The sequence below is a fragment of the Oncorhynchus nerka genome, linkage group LG18, assembly GCF_034236695.1.
Source record: "Oncorhynchus nerka isolate Pitt River linkage group LG18, Oner_Uvic_2.0, whole genome shotgun sequence".
Classification (NCBI taxonomy): domain Eukaryota; kingdom Metazoa; phylum Chordata; class Actinopteri; order Salmoniformes; family Salmonidae; genus Oncorhynchus; species Oncorhynchus nerka.
This window is the reverse complement of record NC_088413.1, coordinates 43,149,106-43,168,859: the sequence shown is the minus strand read 5'-3', so window position 1 is coordinate 43,168,859 and position 19,754 is coordinate 43,149,106. Positions and strand designations below refer to the sequence as shown.

The 19,754-nt window shown below is 41.3% G+C and overlaps 1 protein-coding gene across 1 annotated transcript in view; it reads left to right on the top strand.

Moving 5' to 3' along the window:
* The window catches only part of nrxn3a (neurexin 3a), a 179,534-nt gene extending 160,369 nt beyond the window's left edge, over positions 1-19,165 (top strand). The window contains exons 10-16 of the mRNA XM_029687494.2: positions 7,707-7,910; positions 10,479-10,505; positions 13,351-13,470; positions 13,852-13,972; positions 14,349-14,609; positions 15,834-16,024; positions 17,380-19,165. Of these exons, the coding sequence (XP_029543354.2) occupies positions 7,707-7,910; positions 10,479-10,505; positions 13,351-13,470; positions 13,852-13,972; positions 14,349-14,609; positions 15,834-16,024; positions 17,380-17,780 (1,325 nt within the window). The 3' untranslated portion in view covers positions 17,781-19,165. The remainder of the gene's footprint in view (positions 1-7,706; positions 7,911-10,478; positions 10,506-13,350; positions 13,471-13,851; positions 13,973-14,348; positions 14,610-15,833; positions 16,025-17,379) is intronic.
* Positions 19,166-19,754: the final 589 nt, after the last annotated feature.

Genomic DNA, 19,754 nt, shown 5'->3' with positions numbered 1-19,754 from the left:
TCAGTATCTGACCGTAAGGCACTACAGAGGGTAGTGCATACGGCGCAAAACATCGCTGGGGCCAAGCTTCCAGCCATTCAGGACCTATATACCAGGTGGTGTCAGGGGAAGGCCCAAAAAATGTCAAAGACCCCCAGTCACCCAAGTCATAGACTGTTCTCTCTGCTACCGCATGGCAAGCGATACCGGAGCACCAAGTCTTGGTCCAAAATGCTTCTTAACAGCTTCTACCACCAAGCTATAAGACTGCTGAACAATTATTCAAATGGCCATCTGGACTATTTACATTGACCCCCCCCTCCCCATTTGTTTTTACACTGCTGCTACTCGCTGCATAGTCACTTTACCCCTACCTACATGTACAAATGACCTCGAATAACCTTTAACCCCGCACATTCACTCAGTACTGGTGGCCCCTGTATATAGCCTCGTTATTGTTATGTAATTCTACTGTGTTACTTTTTATTTGTACTGTATTTTTATTTAGTAAATATTTTCTGAACCAACAGTGCAGTTCAAGAAATAGAGTTAAGGGCTTGTAAGTAAGGTCTACACCTGTAGTATTCAGAGCATGTGACAAATAAAATTAGAATTTGAAATTTCAAAGTGTTTAATGTTAAGTTTAGGCATTACCTCCAAATTTGTAAGGTTAGGGTTAAGTTTAGGCATAAACTCTGAATTCTTAAGGCTAGGCACTAACTCCTGTCTTGTGGACTTGCTTCTTTGGGATCGGTGTCCCTTCCACGGGACGGTTGAGCTAGCGTAGGCTAATACGATTAGCATGAGGTTGTAAGTAACAAGAACATTTCCCAGGACATAGACATATCTGATATTGGCAGAAAGCTTAAATTCTTGTTCATCTAACTGCACTGTCCAATTTACAGTAGCTATTACAGTGAAATAATGCCATGCTATTGTTTGAGGAGAGTGCACAATTTTGAACATAAAAAGTTATTAATAAACAAATTAGGCATATTTGGGCAGTCTTGATAAAACATTTTGAACGGAAATGCCATGGTTCATTGGACCAGTCTAAAACTTTGCACCTGGGCTGGAATAATACTGGAATAATACATTATGGCCTTTCTCTTGCATTTCAAAGATGATGGAACAAAGAAAATACAAAAGAACGGTTGTTTTTTTCTTTGTATTATCTTTTACCAGATCTATTGTGTGTTATTCTCCTACATTCACATTTCCACAAACTTCAAAGTGTTTCCTTTCAAATGGTACCAAGAATATGCATATCCTTGCTTCAGGGCCTGACACCCAAATCTAACTGCCTTGTATATGTCATTTCAGGCGAAAAAAAATGGGCGGATCCTTAAAAACTGCTCCAGCTCCTTCAAGTAGGATGGGTTCCGCTGGCGTACAGCAATCTTTAAGTTATACCACATATTCTCAATTGGATTGTGGTCTGGGCTTTGACTAGGCCATTTCAAGACATTTAAATGTTTCCCCTTAAACCACTCGAGTGAAGCTTTAGCAGTATGCTTAGGGCCATTGTCCTGCTGAAAGGTGAACCTTCGTCCAAGTCACAAATCTCTGGAAGACTGAAACAGGTTTCCCTCAAGAATTACCTTGTATTTAGCTCCATCCATCATTCCTTCAATTCTGACCAGTTTCCCAGTCCCTGCCGATGAAAAGAATCCCCACAGCATAATGCTGCCACCACCATGTTTCACTGGGATAAGGTTCTCGGTGTGATGAGAGGTGTTGGGTTTGCGCCAGCCATAACGTTTTCCTTGATGGCAAAAAAGCTAAATCTTAGTCTCATCTGACCAAAGTACCTTCTTCCATATGTTTGGGGAGTCTTTCACGTGCTTTTTGGCGAACACCAAACGTGTTTGCTTATTTATTTTCTTTAATTATTTTCTTTAATTAATTAATGGCTTTTTTTCTGGCCACTTTTCCATAAAACCCCGCTCAGTGGAGTGTACGGCTTAAAGTGGTCCTATGGACAGATACTCTAATCTTCGCTGTGGAGCTTTGCAGCTCCTTCAGGGTTATCTTTGGTCTCTTTGTTGCCTCTCTGATTAATGCCCTCCTTGCCTGGTCTGTGGGTTTTGGTGGGCGGCCCTCTTTTGGCAGGTTTGTTGGGGTGCCATATTCTTTCATTTTTTTTATCATGGATTTAAATAGTGCTCTGTGGGATGTTTAAAGTTTCAAATATTTTTTTCTAACCCAACCCTGATCTGTACTACTCCACAACTTTGCCCCTGCCCTGTTTGGAGAGCTCCTTGGTCTTCATGGTGCCGCTTGCTTGGTGGTGAAGCAGACTCTGGGGCCTTTCAGAACAGATGTATATATTAAGAATTAGTCATCCATTTAGTAACATGTACCATAGTTTTCAATTAACTTGTTTAACAACTAGTTGTCTATTTTTTGAGGGTATATTCTTAATGGGGAGAATCTGAAAGTTGTGTCTAACTTCAGGTATCTCGGCGTCATTTTGGACTCCAACTTGACATTTAAGAAACATGTGAAGAAGAAAGTGCGGATTATACAAATTTAGGTTTATCAGACCTTTCCTTCCCCTGGAGACCGCCAAACTATATATGCAGGCTATGATCTTCTCACGTGAGATATTGCCTCACATGCTGGTCACAAGCAGGAGATACTATTCTGCAACCAATTGAATCACTCTACAAACAAACACAATATTTTTTTATTTTTTTTATTAAAGTTACCACCATTGTCATAAAATGTACATACATATTTTATTTAGTCTGGATTGTTTTAATCAGAATGTAGATGCAAGCCTTGTTTTAAAGATCCTGAATGGTCTTACCCCTCCACCCCTATGCCGGCATACCAAGCTCAAGGAAGGCAGCTCCAGGAAAATAGGGCAGTAACTAGAGGGGATTGTGTTGTCCCTCTTCAACACAGTGAATCCAGTCAATCTGCCTTCTCTGTTAGAGCTACAATATACTGGAATGCAATGCCCATGGACTTGAGAAGCTGCACCGATTATTGCACTTTTCAAATTAAACATGGCTCAAATCTATCCAACCCTGTACACGAGTTATTTGTGGTTCCTCGTATGTAAGATGGCAGTTGATGATGGTGTAGTTAGAATGATATATTATTGGATGTAATGTATTTGTATTTTGTATTGTTTTAGTGAGTATTTATATAGTGGCTGTGTAAAGGCCTGAAACTACGCGTGAAAATGAGCTTTTGGCTACCTCTGGCACATTTACGTGGATGTTGCATTACAGTAATATTGATGTTGATTAATGTGCATTGTCCCCTATAAATAAATAACCCAGCATTAACAACCCTCTTTTTAAAGAAAACTACCCAACTAAGTGACCCAATGCCTGCAACCTAGCAAATGGGTCATCCAAAACAGCCAGCATGTTTTAGTGGACCTACAAACCATGACTAGATTGATAGTAGTTTTAAACTTTCTCTGGATGCATGAACATCTCTCTTACTTTTATTTGCTTCTCTCTCTCTCTCTCTCTCTCTCTCTCTCACTCACTCACTCACTCACTCACTCACTCACTCACTCACTCACTCACTCACTCACTCACTCACTCACTCACTCACTCACTCACTCACTCACTCACTCACTCACTCACTCACTCACTTCTCACTCATTCTCTGACTTTTCTCTTCCCCTTCAGACTGCAGTGTAGTCTTGTGACTGTGGACTCTGCTGCAACCATGTGGTTGTTTGTGAGAACCACAGTCTCTCTCCACCGCACAGCTGAGAGACTCAGAGGACATTTTGAGGGCATGTAACGTCTCTACGCATTATGGGTCCATTTATCATATTTGGTTCTCTGTGGGCGCTGCGCCACAAATAATCACCACTGGTTGACGTCAACTGAGGGGGATACAATGGTACAATGACTGAGAGAATGTTTATCGCGATATCGTGGTGAGAATGTTTATCATGGTAGAAGACTTCAAATCAAACTCTGATTCCAAGGCAATTGAATATGGATGAATGCAGTTCCATTTCATAAAAACAATTAGTGAGACATTTGTCTCTTATGACTGCCTCTGCAGTGGTTTGGAACTATGTCTGTTCTCTAAATGTGTCTTATTTATTGCTGTGTGTGTGTCGGGGGGGGGGGGGGGCCTGGTTTGTTCTTATTTCATCTCCGTTAATTCACTGGCGGGCACTCAGGACTGGGGCCTTGAAATAGCTGAGGCGTTTCTCTGTTGCTTGGAAAAGCTGACACTAAGGGAAGGCGCTCCAGCTAGATTCCCTTAGAGGTTAGACTAGAGGAGAACAGGAGAACAGTTACAGGCACTGTATAGTCTGTGTGTGTGTTTATGTGCGTACACGTGTGCGTACGTGTATATGCGTGTGCGTGTGTTCCTGTGCGTGTGTTTGTTTTGCTAGATAAATGTTAGATGAGCACACCTGTTAGATCAACCTCATGCTACTCCTCGGCTGTATTCACATCTGCTAGTAGATTGCAGCAAAACTCTTCCCTTTTCAAGTGAAATCCTCCAATCTTTCATCCTAATGGCACCTTCTCTTTCCTGTGTAATTTGTGTGGTAATTATGCAAAGTGGAGCTGACTTTAAAATCAGTCAGCCTTCCCCTCCTTCTCATCTTCTTCATCAGCAATTACAATGAGCTGCGCCGAAGTTACTGATTCACTTTCACACTCTCAGACGAACACACGCATATGCACACACACACACTGGCGTGCATATACACACAGGCGCGCATGCAAGCGCCAATGCACAAGCACACACAATCGCGCGCAGATACACACACACACAGGCACACACAGGCTTACACAGTTTGTGTGTACATTTGTGCAGGTGCGTATGTGTGGAATTGAAAAATGCAGTGTGGTTCAGCAGAGCTGAAGGGGACATCTGAGATTCACTCAGCTGTTTGCTTCACTATCAGGAGGGGGAGGAGGAGGAGGAACATGGTGAAATCACAGTTGGTATGCTTTTGTCAATGTCAAAAACTCTCCACACATCTCACTCCCACCTCCATTTCAAACCAAGCAAGGATAAAGAGTGTAATAAAGAATCAAACCAAGGACAAAGGTAATAGAGAATCAAAGCAGAATAAGTACCCTGGCTGAGCCAGGGGAAACAAGTGTTTACCAGGTCCTGTTGAGGTGTCAAAGCAAGGACAAGGAACCCAATGCAGTGTACAAGCATAACTCAGACAAGGAAACAGAGGTGTTCTGTGTCCTCAGCAGGTGTCATAACAAACAGAGCACAGTGCAAGGTGTGGATACTCCTGTCCTATTCTCTCCGTGGTTATAGAAGATCAAACTGAGATGGATTACGTGCTAGTACACTCTGTTCAAAGCTTTTGTCAGTGCACGCACACTCACATGCACACACACACACACACACACACACAAGCGGTCAACAGGACAGTGTAGTCAGTGGGAACAGAGGAGTGTAGTCGTCATGGCGTCAGTGCCATGCCTTTGTCATTGGGAGATAGCAGCTCTTTATCTGTTGGGGACTGACAGTATAATGAACATTGATTGGCTCTTAATGCGTGCCAAGCTTTTTCATTACTGGAGAGCACGGTGGAGGCAGTGTCCTTTAAACAGAGCAGGTCATCTGAATACATATCTCGGAGAGGCTGACTCACAATGACACGCACACAAAACAAAACACACAAACACATACAGTACCAGTCAAATGTTCATACACACCTACTCATTCGACTTAAAAGTCACCCAATCACATCCTCAGATCCATTCTCCAACTTCCTGATTAAGTATTCCATCCTGGTCTACCTCATCATCGATAGGTCAGATGGAATGTCAATTAAAGCTCTTTGTTGATTAAAGTGCCCAAATTCCTGGCGGTAGGGCAGCTTTGTCACCTCATTACTGGCGTTATAATGAACACTTTCAGTCAGCCGCGGGATTGGATACGCTTTGTGTTCATGATGTTTATTATGGTTCATTTAATGGGACTATAATATTCAGGATGTAACATGGACAGTAACTGTGAACAGAGAAAAGCAGAATAACAAAACATTATGGTAGCTACAGTAGAATATTGTAGTCGAAGAGTTTCCGTTGTCCATGCTCTTCAATCACATCCTCTCCCTACACTACATCCTTTCCTTCATATTAAATAGATGTTTTAACCATTTGGTTAAGCCAAGATTATGGCCCCTTTTCACAAAGAATCTCAGTCGGGGGTGCTGATCCAGGATCAGGCCCTTCACTTTTATTTATTATGTTTTAAAAGGCTAAACTGATCCTAGATCAGCACTCCTATTCTGAGATGCTTTCTGAATACCGGCCTAGTTGTGATAAATTAAAAGATTAAATTGAAGGGACTAATCCCTGACTATTGTTTGTGGCTTGCCAGCGGAAGACAACCTGCCACCACGTCTATGTGAACACACTATAGTGACATGTCTGTCTGTCCCTCAGGGGTCTGTCGCTCTGTCAGTTAGTATCAGCCTGACAGTCACTTACTGGGATATTAAACCTTCCTGATCTCTCTTCACACCTCACACTCAACCATAGACATTCTGTCTGGAGGTGTTCCATCTCTCTCTCTCTCTCTCTCTCTCTCTCTCTCTCTCTCCCAACTCCATCTCTCTTTCTCTCTCGCTGTCTTTATCACCCTCTCTTTCTCACTATCCACCTTACTTCTTTCCTTCTCTCTCCATTTCACTACCTCTTCCTCCATCTCTTATCCCCACTTTCTCTCTCTCCTCCCTCTTCTCCTCTCTCTTCCTGGTTCTGGCTTCATTGTACCCAGAGGTGTTCCCCCTGTCCTCGTCCAGCCTATACCTGTTATGCTGGGTATATATTAGGCCTTGGCAGAAGCTTGGAGGGGAGGAGGGAGATAAGCATCTAATCGTACATAATAGCATATTGATTGGGATGTAATTGCAGAGTTTGTCAGCAATTTCTTTGCTTCTGCGTCAAAGGAGGGTGTGTGTGTGTGTTTTCCGGATGGAGTCTTCACAGCTGTGAGGACTAAAAGAGTGTTTGTGTCTACTGGCTGGATGCCGGGAAGCAAGAAATGGAGAGAGAAATGGAGAGAAAGAGAGAGAGAGGAGGAGAGCGAGCAGAGTAGGCTTGTAATATCAGTGGATACAGATTCCAGCAGATGTAGGGTAGCACAGTCTGTCTCCTTTTGTTTCCCCCTCGTGTTCTTCCTCTCTGCTTTAAACCCGGCTCTGCCAGAGTAGCTATTTCATGGCCGATTTAACGCATTTTCATACAATGCTCTCCCCCTCTCATCTCTACTGTGAGACAGGAGCGGGCTGTGAGGTATAAGAGTGTATGTGTGTGTTCCATCTTGAACCCTTCCCTTGTACCTCAGCCATCATCTGTGTGTAAACTAATACAGTTGGATACGCTATAGGGGAGTCCACAGCATGCTGTAGGTACAGTATGTATTTAACATTTGTTATGGCACATAAATGTGTGTGAGAGTAAAAAAATACAGAGGCTCACCTGAAGAGAGCGGTGATGGGAAACCAGCAACTGACAATAGCATGGGGAGCATGTGTGTGTGTGTGTCTGTGTGCTGAAAATGAAGTTATGATGTAGATTTCTCCACCTAAACAAGATGTGTGACAGCAGATGTTGTGACTAACAAATGTATGTATGTCTCTCTCTCTCTCTCTCTCTCTCTCTCTCTCTGTGTCTCTCTCTCTCCTGCTCTGTCTCTCTCGCTCTTTCTCTCTCTCGATTTCTCTCTTTCTCCCCTCTTCCATCTCCCCCTGGCAGAGGCATCCATCTTGAGTTATGACGGCAGTATGTACATGAAGGTGGTGATGCCCCAGGTGATGCACACAGAGGCTGAGGACGTGTCTCTACGTTTCATGTCCCAGCGGGCCTACGGCCTGCTCATGGCCACCACCTCACGGGACTCGGCCGACACGCTGCGTCTAGAGCTGGACGGGGGCCGGGTCAAGCTCACGGTCAACCTAGGTATCGTATGACATTACAGACTACGCCACGTGTTAAAAAATGTGGCACTCTCTTTCTCTCTTCGTTCAATGTCTCTATCCCTCCATCATTATTATTTAACTTTCTTATTTAAACTCGTAGTTTGGTTTGGTTCTTAAAGTAAAGGATCGCAATAATGTAAGGAGTAATGATTCAAAAAATATATTTATACTTTTATTTGCATGGACTTTATTGTGATATGTGTCATTAGATATAGATTGATTAACACTCTTTATAGAAATTACTAGACTTTTTAACTAGACTTTTGGGGCTTTATTTAAGCTATTTCATTCTGAAAGTTCTTGTCATTGATAAATATGCTGTCTGGCCCATCTTTTGAACAGATAAACCATAGCCATTGTCATTTTGAGACAGTCACAGCACCAGTAGATATAATTAATTATAAAGTATATCTTAAATGTTCATTTAAAGTCTGAGTGCACTATTTTTGAATATGACACTATGGCTGATCTGCACACTATTGTTATTATAGTCTAGTATATCAAATATATCTTTATAAGCATTGTGCAGTGCTGTGACTTTCTAAGAGGTGACTTACTCCAACTGATTCTCAGTTCATCATCTACAGGAAATTGAGAAAGAAAAAAATCTCAACTTTACATTTTCAACTAACATCATCTTCTTGTCTTCAAGTTGAGAATTCTTGGCTTTTGATTTTGGGTTTGTTCTCCTTCTATTTGTTTATGGTGTACACATACTATATACGCTCTCTATGTACATCTAGCTATCAACTCCATTTTCCCATCATGCTTTGTCAAAAGATGGTATTCACCCCTTCAAAGGCCTTAAGCCTGCGGCCCGTCAGGCGAACAGCCCGAGAACAGAGCTCAGCCAAACCTGCAGCTGGCTGCCCCCCAGGCAACCTTCCTTCTCTCTTTTGTTTACAAACACACCACTGTGTTGCAAAAAGGAAAGAAGCACTAGTATACATAACCTATATTTACACACTATTTGTCTTTAACGTTGATTAAAGCCTTAATAAAAGCTGGATATTTGTCATAATAGTTTGTAGTGTGCTTCGTTGTTATAGTACCCACAGTAGCAATTGATAGACTATATTATGCACACTAAATATTACTTTAGTCATCAAAGTATTTTATTAAGAAGAAACTGCATTGCAACTACAAAAATTGGCTACACAAAACTACCCTACACAATTCACTTTTTGTATCAAATACAATATCAATAACAAGCATCACATATCCACATTTAAATGTTAAAGAGATACATATCCTTGATATGTTTATCTAAACCCATATTTTAAATTGTTTCATAGAAACAACCTACATTGTATATAATATTTACGCATTTTAGAAGATGTTTTTTTATCCAAAGCGACTTACTGTCACGCGTGCATACATTTTACGTATGGGTGACCCCAGTGGGAATCAAACCCACACCCCTTGTAAGCGCCATGCTCTACCAACTGAGCAACACAGTCTCTGTGCTGTACTGTTAGATATGAGGGTCTTATGCCTCTGCATGGTGCTGGTGCTGATTGGATCGCGGCTGTTCGCTCCCACTTTTCTGTTGCGGTTGACGACACATGAACCCACCAGCCACATGGTGACCAACCCAGAATGTCCCTTGCAGGATCCCATAGGCCGACTCAAAATGGCCGTCACAAAAACCTGTAGGCCTATAACAGGTAGGAATTTGTTGTCAGCGAAGGAACTAGTCAATTATCTTTCACTAGTCCATTCGCTTTTTTAAATTGAAAATCTTGGAAATATTGCTCCAAAATAATAAGTGTTGTAACACTTTTTTAAATATTTAAGTTTATTCAACGGTCAAGTAGAATAGCATTGCACTGTTTCAAAGATCTGTGGCTCCAATATGAATAGCTAACACCACCTTCTTGCTAATATCAGATATATGATTTTAATTGCCTGTTTAGTCAACAAGTTGGTGTGAAGGCTTCGGAGCTGGAGACTTTGTGTTTACAATCAAAATTAAAACTATTCCAAAATGGAAGTTTATGCTGGGTTGGAGAATCTATGTGGTTGGTAAAATAAAAGCGGCCATTTTTAAAATGTTGACAGCCAGTGTCCTTGTTATGCAGCTTTAAATAAATTACTTTTGCCCATATGTGTATAATCTAAGTGTTATAGCGGTGGTCACAAAACTAAGTTAATTTCATAACTTAAACAAGTGCTGCAAAAGCGCTATGTACATTTTACCATACAACACCCAACTAATCCCCATGTCAGCCATAACTATTGTATATGGACCAAAGATTTGACATTTGTGAATATATTCATTCTACCTCATACTTATTGCTACATTACCAGTTATTACAATCATATTGCAATTGCAGTCACACTTGTAGAATTCAAGCCAGCCATTTGTAATCTAAGCTAACAGTCTAGCACCTGAAAGTCTATATAGGACCCCCCACCTCCCCCCTACAAAATGGCCGCCTCTCTGCATGTGGACGTCCCCGGAAGGGTGGAATTCTTGTTTTTGGATGTCTGCAGCTATAACCTTGAAGGATGCAATTTCATCTGTCATTTATTCTTCCCCATCTAGACTGTATCAGGATAAACTGTACTTCCAGTAAGTTAACACTCAAGTTTCATTTTGCTCTTGTATTATGATACTCTGCTGTTTAAAGGAATGTGTTATTTTAAGTGTGTCTTTCTCTTATCCCTGTGGTGTTGGTTGGAGAAGGGGTGTGTCTGTCAGTTCAACTGGTCAGACCATCAATAGATCACGGACAACAGAAACACTCAAACTGGAAACAGACAGTCAGGGTGGTGATTTGTTAATCTCTTAGGTTTTAGTTTTATGTAAGGCCATATTTGATTAAATAAGAACATTTCATGTTATAATGTCCTGTGACTGAATTTCTTTTCCCCCGCATGAATGTATTTTAGTTACAGTATATAGGAAGTTCTACTGTAATGAAAGTTTGATTTAGCGTTTTTTTTGCTGCAATATAACTCCCTTTTTAGAGATGGATAATTATATAACCCTTTTCAAAAATCATATATGGCAGATACAATGTTTAGCGTTTTGGTTTTCAGCACGAAGTTGAGATTAATAAATCACCACTTGTTACATAACTAAACATTTGAAAATTCTTACATGAAGGAGCTTCATCGTAGGTGGACAACGTAGAATACATAGACTTATTCTACTACAATATATATATTTGTTGTAGAATAAGTAACTTGAATATACAAAATGATAAACTTATATATATGTAAAGATGTTATACTATTCATATAGTGTAGGTCCTCTTCAAGTGAAATGCGACAAATTAGTTAATGGTTTTATTATGATTATATCAGTGTCATGATACTGTACGATTTCTTTTAATGTGTCAAATTGGTTAGCTCTGTTTGCTTCTAAACGTGTGTCTCTAAGTCAGAGCTTTAGTACGACACTATAATACACTCAGGTATATTAAGTGTCCATACTGTTGGGGAGAAGGTCAACATTAACTGCTTTTACTCATGAATAGGGCTCGGAAACCTTTAGTGTACAGTACTGTCTCCTGTCTGTCTGTCTGTCTGTCTGTCTGTCTGTCTGTCTGTCTGTCTGTCTGTCTGTCTGTCTGTCTGTCTGTCTGTCTGTCTGTCTGTCTGTCTGTCTGTCTGTCTGTCTGTCTGTCTGTCTGTCTGTCTGTCTGTCTGTCTGTCTGTCTGTCTGTCTGTCTGTCTGTCTGTCTGTCTGTCTGTCTGTCTGTCTGTCTGTCTGTCTGTCTGTCTGTCTGTCTGTCTGTCTGTCTGTCTGTCTGTCTGTCTGTCTTGTCTGTCTTGTCTGTCTTGTCTGTCTGTATTTTTAAATTGTCAGACACTAGAATGAAAAGTACATTTTAAGTGCTGCACATTAGTTTCAAAGCTCTCAGCAGACTAAGAGCATGTGAGGACTGCGGTCTTTTATGTAAGAGACGCGTTCAGTGTGTGTGTATGTGTGTGTGTGCACATGTTCCTGCGTGCGTGTGTGTCCACGCGTCCCTGTGTGCATGCTTGTGTGTGTGAGTGACAGATATGATTACTGTTATTGTACATTCGGCTCCTATAATGTCTGATGCTAATTGCTGCAGTAAATTGCTGTGGCATTTCAGGACAAAGAGTGGAATCCAGATTTGACATAATGTCTTCTGCTGGGTAGCCTACCTGGAAAAGAAAATCAAGATGGTCTCAGAAATAAACCCACAGTACCTTTCCAACCACTTATATTTTTACCCCCTTTGTAATATTGTGTAAAATGAGGCCTATTTTGTGATTTAAGAGCTAATAGTCTTAGTTATAAAAGAGCGGTACAGTACATCTTAGTTATGAGTAACATTACGAGCATTACCCGAAATGATGCGATGACATTACTGGGCCCAATAACCGCCACCTTCAAAACTAAAAATCAAGATGTTAACACTCCTAAAATGACAGCGCAAGGAAACATGAAACTGTCCAAATCAATGCAGCATCCCTCCAGGGGTTCTGAGCTCATGTGGTTGTGTCTGCCAGACTCTGTTTGTGTCGGCTGTTTTAAATCAACAGCACACCCATGACAGGGTGAGAACACACGGAAGTGTCCCGGAGAATATCGCTCCTGCTGAAGCTCCTGTATTTCCTGCCGTTACAAAGGCCAGAAAAGTACTGTCAGACACACACACACACACACACACACACACACACACACACACACACACACACACACACACACAACTACACGCACACGGTAGTGCAGTAGACTGTCTAGATCACTGGGCTTTACTGGTGCTTAGAGGGATTCTGGCTAAACCAAGCTGAAGTTCAAGCGATCAGCTCTGGGGCGTTACTTGGCTGTGAAAGATACAGCAATAACCTAGTGTACGTGTAGGTAACACTACAGTCCTCTTTGAACTACGTAGTATTCATCTATTAATAACAGATTTTGAAAGTATTTGGAAGGTATTTCCAGACCCTATGATGAGTAAAAGCTGTGTAATTGTTACATTGACTGCAGTGGTTTTTCTGCTGAGTACATATTTAAAGTCGTTTTCCGCAGTGAAGGTGCTATTCCAGTGTGCAATCACAATTTAAGAAATATTGTTGTAGAAAAATGTATTCGTTGTTGCTTTTTACCAAAATAACCTAACCTTTGTTTTCCACAGTAACACCCAGTACACGTGTAATTTGAAAAGTGAACAAAGTGAAAATGCCAAAATGATCCCAATTGACAATGAATCAGAATACAAATCAACTTGACATGCTCAAGGTGCTCTGCTGTCATCATCCCCAATATATCCCTTGTATTACACCTGTTCCTTTTGAGTCCTTACAAATAAGCCCATTATATCACCTCCTTCTATTGGAAAAGGCCCAATATGACAGCCCCTATTGGAAACTGGAAAGCAAAGGTTTGGTTGGAGAGGCAGGACAACTTTAACTTTGTGACCAACCATCGTTCTCAGGCAAGGGACCCGAGACCCTGTATGCTGGGCAAAAACTCAATGATAATGAGTGGCATACGGTGCGCGTGGTCCGCCGGGGAAAAACCTACAAGCTCACGGTGGACGATGACGTAGCAGAAGGTACTATACTAGCTACAGTCTGAGAGAAAGTTCCTCATCAGCCACTGTTTATGTGGGTTGATGTGTCTGGTGTTCTCATTTAGTTTCAGGCTTACAGGAATGACAGAATTAGCTTGTTAACGTGAACTGTCCTTCCGGTGGTTTTAAATGTTTATTTTAAATAATTATTTGAGAAAGGTGACTATAAACTGTTGCCATCTATTGATATGTCTGAATTGTTCTTGCTGAGCCTATTCAGTTGTACTATTACATTGTATTTACCCGTATCGTACCGGAATTTCACCACCTCTTTAAATTCAGCCCTTTTGTGTTAGTATCAGACAGTTTTTTCTTTTTTTCTTTTTTCTTTTTTCTTCTTTTTCACTTCATCCCCTACTCCAGGCCAGATGGCGGGTGACCACACCCGTCTTGAGTTCCACAACATCGAGACGGGCATCATGACGGAGAGACGCTTCGTCTCGGCCATCCCCTCTAGCTTCATCGGACACCTGCAGAGCCTCAGGTTCCTCTTCTCTCATATACTTTGTTATATACTTCCTGCCGTATACTGTTATGAACGTCGTTACTTCACCCAGAAAGACATAGCAGTATACAAGATACAAGCTCTTTACAGGCAATGCGAACAGATCTGAATGTGAGTACTACGCCATCGCATTGGATATGTTGACATATGGTGTCAGTTTTGGTGAAACCAAATCTGAACCAGTTAACATGGCTGTTTTGTTTTGCTTCACTTCAGCAGATCTTGTTGATACGTTTGCCGCTAGTGAATGACAAGGTCTTCCAGTTGACAAGAAAGTGGTTTACTTTATCTGTTTTAATGCATCAGATAATATCCTTTTTTCAAATAGAACCTTATTCCCATCTATTGACTCCAGGTTCAACGGGATGCTGTACATTGATCTCTGTAAGAACGGAGACATCGACTTCTGCGAGCTAAACGCCCGGTTTGGCATGCGCTCCATCATCGCTGACCCTGTGACCTTCAAGTCCAAGAGCAGCTACCTGAGCCTGGCCACCCTGCAGGCCTACACCTCTATGCACCTGTTCTTCCAGTTCAAAACCACCTCCCCGGACGGCTTCATAATGTTCAACAGTGGAGACGGAAACGACTTCATCGCTGTGGAGCTAGTCAAAGGGTGAGTGGGATCCGACCTGGTCTTAGACTTTGTTGATAATTAACGCTTTTTGTTTGTTTTTGTCACCACAACTACGAAGGCACACAGGGATGGTATTACAGTAGCATATAACAATAATAATCACAATAAGTGACAAATACTGTAATTCAAATGTATGTGGACAGCCCTTCAAATGAGTGTATTCGGCTATTTCAGCCACACCCGTAGAGAAACATTGGCAGTAGATTGGCTGTACTGAAGAGCTTGCAACGTGGCACCGTCATAGGAAGCCACCTTTCCAACAAGTCAGTTAGTCAAATTTCTGCCCCGCTAGAGCTGCCCCGGTCAATTGTCAGTGCTGTTGTTGTGAAGTGGAAACGTCTGTCTGAAGTGGTAGGCCACACAAGCTCACAGAACGGGACCGCTGAGTGCTGAAGCGAGTAGATCACCATGCGCAATGCCAAGCGTTGGCTGGAGTGGTGTAAAGTTTGCCGCCATTGGAGTGATGAATCATGCTTCACCATCTGGCAGTCCAACGGACAAATCTGGGTTTGGCGGATGCCAGGAAAACGCAACCTATCCGCATGCATAGTGCCAACTGTTATTTTTGGTGGTGGAGGAATAATGGTCTGGGGCTGTTTTTCATGGTTCGGGCTAGGCCCCTTCGGGAAATCTTAACCTCATAGTATACAATGACATTCTAGACGATTCTGTACTTCCAACTTTGTGGCAACAATTTGTGGATGGACATTTCCTGTTTCAGCACGAAATGCCCCCGTGCACAAAGCGAGGTCCATAGAGAAATGGTTTGTCGACCTCTTGTGGAAGAACTTGACTGGCCTGCACAGAGCCATGACCTCAACTCCATCGAACACCTTTGGGATGAATTGGAACGCAGACTGCGAGCCAGGCCTAATCTCCCAACATCAGTGCCTGATCTCACTAATGCTCTTGTGACTGAATGTCCCCGCAGCAATGTTCCAACATCTAGTGGAAAGCCTTCCCAGAAGAGTGGAGGCTGTTATAGCAGCAAAGGGGGGACCAGAAGTTTGACGAGAAGGTGTCCACATACTTTTGGCCATGTAGTGTATAACTGCAGTGGTTATATGTCACCATTTTGACATATTCCTGTAGTTCCCATACTCCACTCACAGAGGCCTAGAAGTCATCTCCTCTGCTGCGCCACTCCTATTGGTCAAACAGGTGTTCTATTCAGTGACCAGATTGACTTTTGACCTCCCTCAGGTACATCCACTACGTGTTTGACCTTGGCAATGGGCCTAACGTCATCAAGGGTAACAGCGACCGGGCTCTCCATGACAACCAGTGGCACAACGTGGTCATCACCCGTGACAACAGCAACATCCACACGCTGAAGGTGGACGCCAAGGCAACCAGCCAGGTGGTCAATGGAGCCAAAAACCTTGACCTGAAAGGTAGAGTATATAGCAGAGGTGGTTCAGTGAACCATGTGGGATGACGAACCTTGCTTGAGACCTGAATACCCATGTCCCAGAGCTAATGCCTGGGCTTTAGCTCAATGGGCTATTGTGGTTTTGAGTCGCACACGTCCACCCTGGTTGGTTATGTAGAATTTTTACAATGAATTATCGTAAAACACTCTTTAAAAACATAATGTATTTGCAAATAGCTTAAACCGGACAGTAAAACAAAGCATTACCAGGATTGTAAAATAAAACTTTTCCAGGACTGTAAAATAAAACATTACCAGGACTGTAAAATAAAGCATTACCAGGACTGTAAAATAAAGCATTACCAGGACTGTAAAATAAAGCATTACCAGGACTGTAAAATAAAGAATTACCAGGACTATAAAATAAAGCATTACCAGGACTGTAACATAAAACATTACCAGGACTGTAAAATAAAACATTACCAGGACTGTAAAATAAAACATTACCAGGACTGTAAAATAAAGCATTACCAGGACTGTAAAATAAAGCATTACCAGGACTGTAAAATAAAGCATTACCAGGACTGTAAAATAAAGAATTACCAGGACTGTAAAATAAAGCATTACCAGGACTGTAAAATAAAACATTACCAGGACTGTAAAATAAAACATTACCAGGACTGTAAAATAAAGCATTACCAGGACTGTAAAATAAAACATTACCAGGACTGTAAAATAAAGCATTACCAGGACTGTAAAATAAAGCATTACCAGGACTGTAAAATAAAACATTACTAGGACTGTAAAATAAAACATTACCAGGACTGTAAAATAAAGCATTACCAGGACTGTAAAATAAAGCATTACCAGGACTGTAAAATAAAACATTGCCAGGACTGTAAAATAAAACATTGCCAGGACTGTAAAATAAAGCATTGCCAGGACTGTAAAATAAAACATTACCAGGACTGTAAAATAAAGCATTACAGGACTGTAAAATAAAACATTACCAGGACTGTAAAATAAAGCATTACCAGGACTGTAAAATAAAACATTACCAGGACTGTAAAATAAAGCATTACCAGGACTGTAAAATAAAACATTACCAGGACTGTAAAATAAAGTATTACCAGGACTGTAAAATAAAACATTACCAGGACTGTAAAATAAAGCATTACCAGGACTGTAAAATAAAACATTACCAGGACTGTAAAATAAAACATTACCAGGACTGTAAAATAAAACATTACCAGGACTGTAAAATAAAACATTACCAGGACTGTAAAATAAAGCATTACCAGGACTGTAAAATAAAAGACAATGATAAAGCTCGACTCTGTCAGTACATGTCGGTGTCCTCTCTTCTCCTCCCTCCAGGTGATCTGTTTATTGCTGGACTGGGCCCTGGTATGTACGGTAGCCTGCCCAAGCTGGTGGCGTCCCGGGATGGCTTCCAAGGCTGCCTGGCCTCTGTGGACCTCAACGGCCGCCTTCCTGACCTCCTCCAGGACGCCCTGTTCCGCAGCGGGCAGATCGAGCGAGGATGCGAAGGTACACCCTCCCTCAAAACCATGTCCGACTCGGACTTCAGCTCAAACTCAAACTACAACCCAAACTACAACCCCAGAAACAACAAAAGTGTCAACGACAGCTCAGGGAGCCCATTCTTCCTCCTTAACTCCAACAGTAGCTCCACCTCCCTTGTACCTTACGCTCCCTCGTCCATCCTACTAACCCTGCTGGTCACCTCACTCACCACCCAGACAGCCCTCAGTTAGAGCAGGGCTGGACATTTACAACCACCACCAACTGCCATTGTTACAGTAGGTACAGTAGATGTTGACCCCAACCAATGGTGAAGGGTCCGCATTAATTAATCCTAATGTATATGGTCAGGGTTTGAAGTTAGGAAATTATAGATATGTGGTGATGGGTAACTTCAACCTCGAGGACCAGACCTAGCTCATATCGGCCACATTGGTCGCACAATGATGATGTCACATCATCACAGCTCAAAGCAGCATTACAGTAACATTAGTACACATTAGCACAAGCACAACCAAGCGCTCCATTGTTGACTTTGTTGTTTTGAGATGTTTCCCTTTTTTTATCAGTGTTTTAGGAGCTCGTCATGATTGATAACAGTCATGTTTCAGAAAGAGAAAAAAACAAAACATAAAGAAAACATTTGTGTAGAAGTGTGTTTCTGTACATACAGGACAGGGAGCTACCGGTATGTTGATTATGTCCGTTTTGTATACAAAACTTTTGATTGTGTGGGCATGTAAGTGTTATGTGATCAATTGCTATTTTGTGCTGTACAATAAGTCCTTATCATACATAGCTACGATTGGCTATTTGTTGATTTAACGCACTATACTGTACAACCCAAATTTACATACAGTTTGCACTGATATTCAGATTAGAAATGTAATCGGCTCTTCTTGCCCAAGCAACAATGCAACTATAGAGAATAGTATGAATAAGAATTGTAATATCTCTATGGAGCCATATGGAAAACCCCAGATACGATACAACAGCTTGTATGCAATGTGCGCACAAAACTAGAATGCCAAAAGTTTCAGTTTGTTTAGCGTTTATTTGAAATATTCCATGCATATCAACGAGCCGACGGCGGCCTATTGAAACATTTTTGCACTAGCATCACATTTCATTCAGATTAAGAATCGTCGCTGCAAATACTCTATGCTCTTTTGACTACTCTTCAAATATCATTTTTGGTTTATAGTTTATAGTTTTTGGTCAGTGGGCAAGTTTCCCGAGTCTTAAGAGTTTTGCACCATGAATCCCTTTGTTTTCTGAACATTTATTTCCCTTTTTCTTTTGTGTGAGTGTTTTCTCATCTTGTTATTATTATTTTTTTTTTCAATCTATCTGTTGTGCATTTGTTCTTCTTGTTTCTTTTGTTGTTCTTTTGAAAAGACCGTATCAGAGAGCCACATAATGGTGCAGTATATACAACTAATATACCTTTAACATTATGACTATTGTACAGGATATCTATAACTCCATCTTTATATCCCCATAAGTCTTCCTCTCATTACAAGTCTGAATGTTACTTTGGGAGATACAGTATACACCGTGATGTGTGTGTTGAAATATCTGTTTATTTATTTTTCACAATAAAAGCTCATAAATCATATTTATTTGGTCTTCCGTTGTATCACATCCATGACATTTCTTCTTTGTTGTCATTTGTTTGTCTGTGAGTGGCTGTGAGGATGTGTGCGCACATATTTGCTTCGGTGTGTGTATTTTCACTTATTCTTTTGCTAAATCATTGTCACGTAAATGAACTTTCCTGTCAAGAATAATGGCAGGGTAGTCAGTTGGGTTTTGGAGCACATAGTTCAACAGCAGATGGAGCAGCATGATAAAAAAAAAAGTATGATTTTATGAACAGTGTTGTCAGCACACCAAACAAATGACAGTCCAGGAATTCAAGGTAAAAATGGTTGTTGTTCAAAAAGTTTGGCCTACTGGCCACCAGTTAGGAAACCCTGGTCTATAGCATACCTGAGACGCTAAAACAACTTAACATTGTCCATACACAACCAACCACACTATCAGAATGAATGATCCCAAACAGTCCGTGGGAGCTTCAATGGGCCCGGTTTCCCATAAGCATGTTTAAAGGCTAAGTTCATCTTAGAACCTTCCTAGGAGCATTGTTAAATCTCTGAGCTGTTTTCTAAAACCATTCTTACTAAAGTTGTGCTTACTAAATGTTC